This window comes from Melanerpes formicivorus, unplaced genomic scaffold, assembly GCF_026170545.1.
Source record: "Melanerpes formicivorus ecotype bairdi unplaced genomic scaffold, bMelFor1.0.p_v2 SCAF_15, whole genome shotgun sequence".
Classification (NCBI taxonomy): domain Eukaryota; kingdom Metazoa; phylum Chordata; class Aves; order Piciformes; family Picidae; genus Melanerpes; species Melanerpes formicivorus.
This window is the reverse complement of record NW_027142367.1, coordinates 12542646-12555877: the sequence shown is the minus strand read 5'-3', so window position 1 is coordinate 12555877 and position 13232 is coordinate 12542646. Positions and strand designations below refer to the sequence as shown.

Genomic DNA, 13232 nt, shown 5'->3' with positions numbered 1-13232 from the left:
CTGGCAGCCTTTCTTTGTAAGGTTCTAGTTCCTTTTGGCCCTTTCCAGACTTGGCTGGTTCTGCTACTGTCAGCCTCTGTGTACACCAGTGCCTTGCTGCTACAGCGGATGGAGAGTTGCAGGAGGAGGCTGGTTATAGCGTAAGGACACGTCGTTATAGGTATCTAAGGCAAACGTGAAATCCAGGCACCTACCAAGGACTTTCGAGCGCTGTCCATGGACGCTGAGGTAGCCATGAAAGCCCCAGGAGCGAATTCCTCCTTTCCTGTGCCACACAGCTGTGAGGCAAGCCGCCATTATAGCTGCGGCAGGCTATGGCTAGGGGCAGCAGGGGGCGCTGTGGCGCCGGGCGCTGGCTGCAGGGGCGGGCGGGGACGCCATTGCGTTGCTATGAGCTGGCTCCCCCTGCGGCGCTGGCAGCGGCGGGCGGCCCGAGCGCCGCTCCTCCCGCTGCCGGCCGCTGCTACCTCTGCCTGCCTGCTGCGCGGACCGGGCTGTCCGGCGGTCTGGTGGTACCAGCGGGGCGGGGAGGATGAGCACGGCGGGAGCGGGCGGCAGCACAAACAGCAGTAGCCGCCGCGGCGGGGCCGGTCAGTGAGCCTGAGGGAGCACCGCGGCGGAGGCTGGGTATGGCGCTGCCCGGGGAACGCGGCGCGGAGTCCCAGCCCGGCGTCTCCCGCCCCGCCGCCGATGAGGAGGAGGACAGCGGTGGTGGGGCCGGCGGGCAGCCGGAGGCGCTGTCGCTGGAGGAGATCCTTAGGCTCTACAACCAGCCCATCAACGAGGAGCAGGCGTGGGCCGTGTGCTACCAATGCTGCGGCTCGCTGCGGGCCCGCGCCCGCCGCAGAGAGACCCCCACCGCTAGGCTGGGGGCGGCCGCCCACCTTCGCGTCTGGCGGGATGGCACAGTCACCCTGGAGCAGGATGAGCCCCACCGGCCGTCTCCACCTGCTTCAGGTAAGGCCAAGCCCGGCTTTCTCCACCACCGGCCCTCCGGTACCGCTCGACCCTGCCCGGGCCAACAAGGGCGGCAGGCGGGCGTCGGGTGCGGGCTGCCGCCCTTCTTCCCCTGCCTTTGTCCCTGGGCTGTGGCGGCCGGGAGGAAGCGGTCTCCTTCCCGCCGGAGGATTGAGATGAGCGAGCGCACGGCTCCTCAGCCGTGCCGGCTGTGGGTGTCCTTGCATCATCTCGGCGTCCTGCGTGGAAAGGGAGAAACTGTCGCCTTGGATTTAGCCGCCAGCGTGTGGGTACAGGGGAGGTGTACGCGGGTTCAGTGTTTTATAATTGCGTCGTCTTTCGGTGCGTAGCAGTGTGTCATCCGCACCTAGAGCGCCTGCTTGGGGAGTTCCTCTGCCCATACTGCTCATCCTACCGTGCCTTTCAGAAGTAGTTCGGCGTCAGAAGGCACCCATTAGAAATAGATCAGCTCGGAGTTATTCTGGCATTAAGTTAAATAAGCCATGAGCACCTACCAGGGGCTAAACATCTACCAGCTATTTCGTTAAAATACCCGGGAAAACATACTTTGCATTGGAAAAGAAGGGTATATGTCTTTTCCTTGGAATTTCAAAGCTTCTGGTTATGAATATAGAAAGGATAATGTTTTTGTGGCAAGTCGAGCTTGCTTTTTGAAAGGAAACTAAAGCTAGCCAGGGATGCATTAACACACGCGTGATATTCTCCAGGAGCAACCTAGTCCATGTTCAGCACCTCTGAATTTTCCGGGAGGATAGAAGTTTTGCCATTTTAAAGTTGTGTGAAGCAGAAGGCAGTGGTAAATGCACAAAGCGGGATTAATTGAGTCCTCAGCATTTAAAACATGGATAGTATGCCTGACATTACAATTTAATGAAGCCTTGTAATACAGTGCCTGTCTGAAAAATCTTTTGGAAGAGCTTTGCAGTACTCCAGTTTGGAGCTGGGGCTACATGGAAATATCAAAATGTACTTGGTGGAAGAAGGAACATAATTCTCTTCTGCAACTGAAGTGACTCTAATAATGACTTCCATTGAAATATGATCTGATGTGCCTTTTAAATTAGTTGTTTTAAAGTAGTTTATTGTAATGTTAATAAAATGCCAGACCAACACCCAGAAGTTCCAGGAAAATACTTGACTGAGCAAGGCATCTGCATGTCACAAGAACACTGAAGAGCTCTGTATTGCATATTGTGTGCTACCTTCACTTAGTGTTGTGAGATTATATCAGACTTCTTCTTTCCTCTTTGCTCACATAGGAAATATATTGATTTACTATGCAGGTTTTTATTTGATTGCTTTTTTTCCTGGCTTTTTTTAGGCTTGCTCCATTTCCTCTTGTAGCACATCCTAAGTGGCCTGTAGGAAGGTGCTGGGTATGTTGCGAACTTTCTACCTGCATATAAAGCTCAAGCCCCTTGCTGACTGACATTCAGCAATTCAGCATGTTTAGTTTGTTAAAGCTGCATGCCACATCTGCATGAATCTTTCAAGATGTTTTGGTTAACGTGTTCTAGCCTGTGTGTGCTTATGCCACGTTTAAATCTTTGGCTGGATTAGAACTCTTAGAATCTTCCAATCCTGACATACTTTTCTCTTACCTCTTCTTTGGTTTTTTTTAGCTTACTCTTGTAGGTCTTATGTTACCTCTCAGTCTCACATTGTACATCAGTTAACACTCTGTATGTGTGCTTGCTTTTGGAAAATCTTAGTGCACATGTGTTTACATACATGTAAATAAAAAGATAACCAGTCTGCTAAGACTTCCCAGGAAAGCATGAGTGGGGGGATAACCAAGGGGACTACCCCACCCCACCCCCATCTGGTGCACATGATACAAAAGAGGAGAGGAGATTTCTGTGAGATGTCCTTTCCCAAATTATACTCAGTGATCTCACTTTTGCACCAGCTGCAGGTTGGTAGGCACCTGGATTTGAAAGGAGCCAGTATTCCTCTCAGAGTCCTCTCCCTGCTCTACTCTTCATCTCCACAACTCTGAAAAGGCTTCTGCAATAGAGACCGTTGCTCAGCCTTCAAGCTTTCACAGAGGAGTTTGTGTCTTTGTAGGGATAGCTGTCAACAACATAAAACAAAGGTGATTGTGGTCAGCTGGCTTTTATTCTTTGGTTTGTGGAACTGTAGCAGGTTTTCACTGGCAAAAAGTCACGTGTGATACAGTGAAGGTTGGTAATTCACTGTACTGAATATTGACTGTAGATTTGCTTCTCTTTGATATCTTTTGAACTGTGCCAGTTCCTTACTGCTCACTGCAGTGTCCTTAGGTGATGATTAATGAGCTTTCTGAGCCAACTTCAGCTTGAGCCTCTTGAATGAGTGTTTATTCTTAGGCTTATGTGTTCTGCTTAGTAGCAGTGAGTGCTTCAGAAGAACCATTGCCCTGGTGCTATGACTTGAGGAGCTAGTATGTTGTAGCATGGTCCCTGAAGCTGACTGGCTACATTAATTTGACACTTGAGATACAAATTAAAGTTTTCTTCAGAAGTCCTGATTATGTGGAAGCCAATGGTGCTTTTCCAGAACTGTTTCTTGTGAAGCAGTTGAAGCATCAATAGTTGAAATTCCAAGTGAAAATACCTAGAAATTGAATAAAACGTCCTTGAGGTAGGGAACAAAGATGAGTTCACTGATACCAGGGTGGAAAAACAGCCTTGGAGTTGAATCCTTGTCCTTAACCAAACCCAGAGACTGATTCTCAGACCTTCCCAGTTATATCTAGGTAGACTATGATTTTTTAATTCTCTCATTTAAAACAAATCAGTAGGCTTTTAGTTAAATGGAAGTAAGAAGAATGAAAGCATCTCTCAGTTTTTTATTTTCACATAGGCTTTCATATTACCTGAATCCTGGACAAGAGGAGGATCAGGATGCTTACAGAGGCCTGCAGTGACATGATGAGGGGCAATGCCTTCAAACTAGAGAATATCAGATTTAGTTTGGGTGTTAGGAACAAGTTCTTTAGTATGAGGGTATTGGAGCACTGGAACAGGTTGCCCAGGGAGGTGGTTGATGCCCCTTCCCTGGAGATACTCAAGGTGAGGCTTGACAGGGCCTGGGCAGCCTGATCTAGTTGCGGATGTCCCTGCTGGCTGTGGGGAGGTCAGACCAAATGACCTTTGGAGGTCCCCTCCAGCCTGGATCATTCTATGACTCTATGTTTCTATAATTCCTGCTAATTGTTTTCTTTTCTTTGTATTTCAGGTAACTGGGGTTGAAATGGCTGTGCCAGGAAGTTTGTTAGAGCCATAGGGCTTCTGCAAGTTAATGCTCTGAGCTGTAAAGCTCTTTGGTTCTAGTAATGCATTAAAGTATGCATAGCTGTAGGTCGGTGCATAGGTTTGGATAATTCACAGGGACAAATATTGGCTGTTAGTTCCTCATTTTGTAAACAACAGAGTCCTGTGTGGGCAAATGAAGGAGTCCCTGAAGAATGGTGTCTTTGGGTAGTGAACATTCGGGCTTTGTTCAGGATTGGGAAGAAGGATGTGATTAGTCATGCCTGTCAGTGGGGCTGGGACAAAGTCAGGAGCAAACGCAGCCATGTCACGGAGTTTGCTTTCGAGACACTCACAAGGTGGTGTTCCGTGGTGTGGTGCAAACCTTACCACTTTGTCAGAACTGAAGTCAGTAAGAAGTAAACATGAATATGCAAAAAATGAGGATCTTGCTGTGGTCATCTTGGTATGAATCACTGTAACTGGCTGACATCTGAATACCGCAGAAATGTGGGTTGCTTAGAAATACCCACAATGAAATTGGAGATAGAGTAGAAAGTTTTCTACCTAATGGATGTTGTAGCTGTCTGTTATGTGCAATTTATGTGAGATGAGCTAACAATGGCATCTAGTAATGTGCCAGATGCAGTAAAAATTGACTTGAATGAACTGAAATGTTTGGTGTAAAACCTGTGGTTTATATCCTCCAAGCTCCCTTCTTGCAGACAGTGCTTAGAGGTGTTTTTACAAACCTAAAGCAATAATAGACCAATGGATTCAGGAGCAGAAAACCCACACAGGAGCTATCAACCTTGTGCCCAGTATTTAGTGGTAGCAGAATGCTGTAGGGCACAGGAGGCTGTTTCGTAGTCATTGTTGCTGTGAGTTGGATAAAGGGCTTTTGCTTCTTGGCATGCTGGCTGCACCACCTTCCCGTGGGACAATTCAGAGAATGAGGAAAAATGGAGTTTTCCTCGTGTGTTTTGTTAGTGCCAGATCCCTGGTTTAGCAAAGGCAGCTGCTGATTTTGGACATTGCACTGAACTCCTGAAGTGAGGAGACACTTCTTTATGGTGAGGGTGACAGAGGGCTGGACCAGGCTGCCCAGAGAGGTTGTGGAGTGTTCTCTGGAGGCTCTCAAAACCCACCTGGATGCATTCCTGTGTGGCCTGCCCTAAGTGATCCTGGTTTGGCATGGGGGACTGGATGATATCTAGAGGTCCCTTCTAACCCCTAACATTCTGTGATTCTGTGAACAGCCTTGAAGGTCTTAGAAAGGGTGAAGGCCAGTGTATAGAAAACCAAACTGTGCTGACTTCCAACCATTGGCTGTTGAGGGCTGGCACACAGATGGCATTCTTTGGCCTTCCCTCTACCTCCTGAAAGCGTGTCTCTGTGGCTGGTGTTGGTGGCCCTTCCTTTGCCTTGTCCTTCAGCCCTGGAAGAGAAAGCACAGAGGGAAATAACTGCTGGCTTTATCAGCAGCAAGTACTATGCAGATTTTTTTCTCTTGGAAAGCAGCCAGGTGTTCAGCAGGAGCATGGAGGATTCTGGCTTGGAATCAAAAAGATCACAGAAAAACTGACTGTGCTGTGGCTTTCATGGGACTCAGAGGCCAAAGGGTGAGGAGGCACGCTGGAGAGGAATAACTTAATGTTGTTTTGGCCAGTTTTAATAACATTTGTGTCCTTACACCCCTGTGTGCCCAGGTATTGGAAGGCAGTGTGGAGAAATATAGGATGAATGAATGCAAATTTAGCTTGTGTGCCTCACGACTTTCTCATCTGCCAGTCTCTTGTGGAGCATTGAGGGGAAATGTGCAGGACTTTTAGAGGAGAATGAATGTGCTGACATTTTACTTCTAAATTTCTTGACACTTCTGAAAGAGAATGAGTGGGTGTAGCCTTCCTTGCTCTTTTCAAAACAGGTGTTGCTTTGAATACTGCTAAAATAAATAGTACCTCTAGAACTGAGACTTAATTATGCCCTGAATACAGATTTTGTTTAAGGGTGTTCAGAAACATCTACATTTAAAAATAGTAAGGTTTTATGTGTTGAGCCTCATCTTTTCCTGCAGCAATTTTAAGACAAATAGATGTTTGTATGTGTGTGTGTATCTCTAGCTAATGTTAATATTGGATGTCAAGGTAGGAAGAAAATGGCCCTAGACAGAAGAGAGGAGCCTCAGTGAGTTGATACTTTATCTCTGCCCACTTGCTCTGCTGTGCAAGAGAGAAAGCTTAGGCCTTATTTATGCTAAGCTTTCTGCGATCAGTGTGGTTCCCAGGATGTAAGAGTAAACTGGAAGGCTTCCAGTCGTGGCTTATGGTGATGCATCCTGTGTGCTGGGGGTTACATGGGCTCTCTGTGAATGTTGGCAGATGGCTGGGGACCCTATTGTAGACAGCTCTGGTGGGGGAGGGCAAAATAAGCAAAGATAAGACCTCAACCTAAAATAGCATCTCTGGCAAAAAAACCCCAATCAAACAGAGTATATTCCAACTGCCTGCGCAAAAGAAGTAGAGGGAAGTTGCCAGCAGTGGTAAGTGACCTTGGTTAACTATATTTGCATGCAGAAATGTTGAAGATGGTAAGAAATAGACTTAATTTGGTGTTGTAGGAAATCTGTGCGTGTTCCTAAGGAAAACATAGGAGCAAAGAGCTTACAGCAATCATGGGCTCTTGATGTTCCCAGTGACTTAAAGTAAAAGATCACATATTTGTAAGTTAAGGGAGACTTTTGTGAGTAATGCAGTAAAAAATGTTGCTGTGGAAAGGGAAGTGGAATGGTTGCTGATAAGTGATTGAAGAGTAGGGTGAAAAATGAAACATCTGCTGCGATGTTGCAGAGGGTTAATGTCATGTCCCTGTGGACCATCACTGGGGAAAGAACAAAGATGCTTTTGAAGAGTACTGGGTAAAGGAGCCCAAGTCGTAGGGTTGGCTGGAAGTGAGAGTTTACCCCACAGTACCCAGTGAGAGGTGTGGGGTAGGGCTAGGGTAACATGAGAAGGGCTTTGAAAATGAAGAGAGTAGTAGTGTATGATGTGACAGAGAGCAAGTGCCTCTGAGAGGATGATTCAGGGAGCAGGATGTGATCAGACTGACAGGCAATGAAAATGACCCACACAGCAGCAGCGCTGTGAATGAGCCTCACCTGAGCATAACTGTACTTGCCAAGTGTGCAGCACTAGGTATGGTGTGGGTGACAGGAGGATTAAAGTTACACAGCGTCCTGGATCCATGTTGGCATAGATCTAAAAGTGGGGAAGCTTTTTCATAAGTTAAAAGGAAACTGGAGGGTGTTCACTCCCTGTTTCTGAATTAATTTATTACCTTACAGCGCTGGATTCAGTTGGGATAAGGTTTAATCACCACCATGGGCTTGGGTTGATAGTTGGACTCGGTAATCACATGATCACAGGATGTTATGTGTTGGAAGGGACCTCTGGAGATCTTTGAGCTCTAACCCACTGCCAGAGCAGGACCATAGGATCTGGTGCAGTTTGCACAGGAACACATCCAGATGAGTCTGGGAAGGCTCCAGAGAACAGACTCCACAACCTCTCTGGGGAGCCTGTTCCAGTGCTCTGTGACCCTGAGAGTAAAGAAGTTCTTCCTCATGTCGAGGTAGAACTTCCTGTGCTGTAGTTTGACTCCATTGTCCCTTGTCCTATCATAGGGCACGAGCGAGAAGAGGCTGTTGCTGCCTTCTTGATAGCCAGCCCTCCTCTTCCAGTCTTCTCTCCAGACTAAACAGCCCCAGGGCTCTCAGCCTTTCCTTATCCGGCAGTACTCCAGTCCCTTAACCATCCTTCTAGCCATCTGTTGGACTCTCAAACAGATCCCTGTCCCTCTTGAACTGGGGTGTGCAGAACTGGATGCAATATTTGCATTCATAGAACAATATTCTGTGAGTGTTCAGTTCTGTAAAACCTTTAGCTTGCCTGACACAAGCAATTATGTGCGTGTTACTGAATGTTATTACTCTGCACTTTCAGAGGAACAAAGGAGATGAGTCAGTTTGTACAGTGTAAATACAAGACTGTGAAGATGCAGCCAAGGCAGAGAAGAATTCCTTTTTCACCTACTTGAGAGAATTTATTAACATCTGGTCAAAGTCCTTCACAGATCCAGCAGTGCTATCAATTTGAAAAAGCCGCGACCTGCCTGAAACTCCAGATCCATCAATCATGAGGGCAGACACTACTAGTGACTTCAAGTGGAGGCAGAATTCTGCCTCAAGCTCACATACTTGTTGAAGGAGCAAGCAAGTGGATAGCTCCAGGAAGAAGTAGGCTATGGGTAGACTAAAAGAACCTTAAAAAACCCAAAACAAAACAAAAAACTCTCACTGAGATATGAACTCTGCAAGTTCATGCTTTTTGAAAAGGGTTGATGGCTGGCCAAACCAGAGGAGTGAGTCTAATAATCTGTACTTAAACATCTGCAGGAGAAGCTGGCAGCTACATAATCTGTACTTAAACATCTGCAGGAGAAGCTGGCAGCTACAGATACCACTCAGCAGCACTTGGAGATGTCAACCTAGTACAATATTTATCTTAGAATAATAAAAATTGGTGTGATCCTTAGGTATACACACAGGTTTACTAGAGGGTGAGCAGTGGGAAAATCATATGAGGAGAGGCTGAGGGAGCTGGGGTTGTTTAGCTTGCAGAAGAGGAGACTCAGGGGGGACCTTATCACACTCTACAACTACCTGAAGGGAAGTTGTAGTAAGGTGGGTGTTGGGCTCTTCTCCCAGGCAGCTTGTGACAAGATGAGAGGGTATGGCCTGAAGCTGTGCCAGGAGGGCTTTGAGTTGGATGTTAGGAAGCACTTCCTCATGGAAAGGGTAATTAGACACTGGAATGGACTGCCCAGGCAGGTGGTGGAGTTGCTGTCCCTGGAGGTGTTTAAGGAAGGATTGGATGTGGCACTTAGTGACATGGTCTGGTCAATATGGTGCTGTTAGGTCATAGGCTGGGCTTGATCTCAGAAGTCTATTCCAGCCTCAATAATTCTGTGCTTATGACTGTGCAAAGTGACTTCAGTGAAGTGTTGAATGGAGAAAGGTGAAGGCATGAAAAAAGATTGAGGCAGGGAAAGAAGGTTCTTGACATTTTCTACCTAGTCACTTCCTGATTTTTTTTCCTTCTGTTTTCTTTCAAATTTCTTCCAGTTGTCTGCTCCCAAGTAGGAAAATGAGACATACCGTTTCTAAATCATCCACTGTAGGCTGAGACAGAAATCATGAGTCAGATCCAAAAAGCCACAAGCTGTAGAAACTCATCTCATTTCTTGGTACCTTCTAATTACACAGCTGAAAGGATGGATATGTTGACCCTCAGAGCCTAAGTGTTTTACTTAAAAACATGGGTCCCTGTGCTCACTGCTCGAAAGAGTCTCAAATTACCTCTCTTAATCCAGTCTGCTTCCTTCTCCTTTCTTGTTTTTTCTCTCTTCTCAGCTGTCTTCTTTGCAGCCTGATGCCTCCTACTCCTAAAATGTATTTTACCTAGATTAGGCTTTGTTTTCTCTTTTATCTGTTTCTTGTTATCATGTAAGATTTCTCTGTCCTGCTGTTTCTCTTGGATTACCCATCCTCTGCCAGAAGTCTGGCTCTCTCCTGCCACATCAGTATTTTCCTCTCCATTTAATTATGAATCCTGTTCTTTGCACATTCATCTTCTTGACCTGGATGCCTTTGCTATCGTCTTTGGGTTTTTTTCCTTCCTCCTTATCCTGTTATTGGTACTAATCTTGTATTGACTCTTGTATTGACAGTCTTGCCAGATTTGACCTAATGCTCCAGTTCCTGCAGTCAGATGTTTCAGTATTTAATTGGAGTTCCTCATTCTCTTAAGGGCAGGGAGCAGCCTACAGTGCCTCCTGAAGATGTCAAGGCTGGAAAGCAAATACAAATTCAACTTCTGTTAATTTGGGGGCCTGACTAAAGACTGTTCAAAGTTTTTGATTTAGTGACTCCCACTTTCTTCCTTGTGTCCTTTCCTTCTCCAGCCACCTCTTCCACTGTTCTACACAATGTATGGGCAGTGACTGTCTTTCCTGAAGGGAACTTGGTTCTGCATAAATGGGCCATGGCATTTAATTAGAGTATTCATTTTTAGCACAACACAAGTTTCAGGTTTGTTGCCAATGCATACATCAGGTACATTGTTGCCTGAAATTCAGTGCTGTTTATCTCAATTCTGCAAGAAGCTGTGTTGGGAAAAATGCTTTTGGATCTGTGCAGAGGAATCTGAGACACCAGAGGAAGGTTATAGGAAGATGTTCTGAGCTTCAGGGCTCTTAGAGCAGCTGGTATAGCTGAAACAGTGGCCATCTGATTGTGGTGTCACATCACTCACCTCAACTCTGGAGCTTAATTTTTCTTTGGACAGCAAAGTGGAAAGGATTCTGCACATCCTGTGTGCTTTCATCCAAATACCCTGTGTCAGTCCATTTCAGCATGATGTATTACCTGTTTTGCTGTTAAAATTCAGTCTTAGGTGTGTGTTTCTTACTCCTGCCAGCAGTATCTGATCTGCTGGCTATTTGGTTTTAAATCCATGAAGACACTTTCTAGTTGTGACCTGTTAATCTTTGCAAGGCAGGGAAATTGTGCTTTAGTGAAGCACAAGCTGTAGATAATTTTTTAAACAGCATTCTGAGCGATTTTTTTTTAAAAGAATTGTTTTTTTCCGGTCTAAATAGCAGCCTGAAGCTCCTGCCTTGAGAGATGAGACAGTGTGCCCTAATGCTTGATGAAAGTTTGGCATGGCTCTTCGTGTTGAGGGTTTGAAATAAGAAGCATTTTCAAGTAGAAATTTTCTGAATGAAAAACAAATGGGACAATTTAGGGTTCCTTCTGACTTTTGGATGGTTTCTTTTGGTGGCAAATACATCTTTTTAAAGGCTCTTTGCAGAGACAGAAGAAACCTCCAACTGAAGTCTTTTTTCCTGCTTGCAAAAACCGTTCTTTTTTCAACAGTCTGTGAATGAAAAAAATCTCCCAAACTGTAGCTTTTTTATAAGCTGAAGTTAACTTGATAGTTTAAAGTCATGCTATTTACTGGTAAGGCATTAGTCAATATTTGAAAGCTGTCATGGAAAAATACTGTTGCATCTTTTTTGGCAACAAGAGTGGTGAAAATACCACAGGGATTAGTATCTAGTTTGATTGTGAAGTGTGGAGAAGGCTGCATCTATCCTAAGAAGCAGCAGCTGAAATGATTTTGTAAGCCTGCACTTATTTACCAGATAAGCACTTAATACTGCGGGCAGACAGAGACTATGCTGTGACTTCTTAAAGGGATTGTTTGGGTTTTTTTTCCCTCCTGGTGCCAATTAAGAAAGTGTGACCCTTAGGCTACATTTAAGAGGTTTTGCTTTTTTTAGTCATGTCATTTGAGGAGAGAAGAAATTTCTACCCTCAGCCATACAAAAGCAAATTAATTTCTGCCATGAAGCGCCTCTTTCTTGGGTCAATGCTGTTAATTCTGATCTCTTCAGAAAGGTAGGAAATTCCTCATGGAAGAGGTCTGTAAGTCACTGCAAACAGCTCAGGGAAATCAGCAAAGTGTAGAGCTGGACTCAAGGTACAGAGGCATGTGAAATGGTATGGTTAATGATTACCATAATGCAGTATATATGAAAATGTCTGTCAGTCAGCTGGTAGTTTGCACCCGCCTAAAATACCCTCTGCTGTGCGTTTGAGCTCTCTGAGACAAACTACTTGTTATTTCCTCTTCCTCCAGGCATGTAGAATCATGACAATACCATTGTTTTTTTAAATAGTGGGATAATGAAAATAAATAATCCAGTTTAAGATGTCCCCTGTATTTTTCTAATACAGCAACAACAAAACAAATATAACTTACTTTGAAAGCAGCAGTTAACTTTGGCAATACCATGTACAAAGTTATGGAATCAGAGAGTTGTTCTGGTTGGGTCATGGAAGCCAACCATTAACCCAACACTACCAAGTCACCACTAAACAGTCCATCAGCACAATGTCTACACCTCCTTTAAATACTTCCAGGAATGGTGATTCTAGGACTGCCCTGGGCAGCCTGTCCCAGGGCTTGATAATACTTTCTGTGGAAATTTTTTTCCTACTAGCCAGCCTAAACCTGGGACAAGTTGAGGCCATTTTCTCTTTCAGAATGTGAGTGCTTTCCTTCAAGTACAGCTTTTGGGGAAATGTTATTTTAAAAAGATCTATCACAGATTTTGGATGTTCCCTCCCTGGAGGTGTTAAAAGCCAGGTTGGATGAGGCCTTGAGCAATCAAGTCTAGTTGAGAGGCACCCCTGCCCATGGCAGGGAGGTTGTAATAGATGATCTCTAAGGTCCCTTCCAACTTAAGCCATTTTATGATAAAACAGTCCTTCCAGTTCTGGCTACAAATTGCAGGTTTTGCCTGACTATTGCAGTGAACCCCTCAGCCTGGCTGGTGGTGTTCAGCACCCATCACCTCAAAGGTGCTCTCTACCTATGCACAGTCTAGCGAACGCCTTTCATTCTAATGTTTTAATGCATGGGGACTCAGTTGTGTCAGACTTTTCCTAGGGTCAGTGCCATCAGGCCCAAAGATGCCAGTTTTAAACTAGCAGTGTGGGTGCAATGCTGATAAGAAGAGTAATGTTTAATATCTGTATGTTTTGACATTGAAGTTTTGGGTATCTCCCCTTTGAAAAGGATGTATTTCTGTGCAATATCTCACTTCCTTGAATGTTGTTTTTCCAAATCATCCTGTCAGAACTACTTCACTCTACTTTGGTATGAATTATTAACATGGAACAGTAAATTTGCTGCTTTGACTACAATGGTATCTTCCTAAATATGCTGTGAAATTTCAGTCTTTTTAGAAGCTGACAAGCCACTTGCATCCTTATACCACAGTGCTTTGTCTTGGAGAGAATTGAGATTTCAATTTGATGAACCAATCCAGAAACCTAATTTCTCTGTGTTAGATAAATTTCAGAGTTATGTTTCTGAACTTGGAGAAAATGCAAAA

At 45.0% G+C, this 13232-nt stretch overlaps 1 protein-coding gene across 4 annotated transcripts in view; it reads left to right on the top strand.

Moving 5' to 3' along the window:
* The first annotated feature begins 469 nt into the window (after positions 1-469).
* Positions 470-13232, top strand: part of SPIRE1 (spire type actin nucleation factor 1) — a 155883-nt gene continuing 143120 nt past the window's right edge. The window contains exon 1 of one of the 4 annotated variants that reach the window (XM_068147640.1): positions 470-957. In XM_068147640.1, coding sequence (XP_068003741.1) covers positions 630-957 — 328 coding nt within the window. In that variant the 5' untranslated portion in view covers positions 470-629. The remainder of the gene's footprint in view (positions 958-13232) is intronic. The other 3 variants (XM_068147641.1, XM_068147642.1, XM_068147643.1) reach the window with 3 other exon arrangements.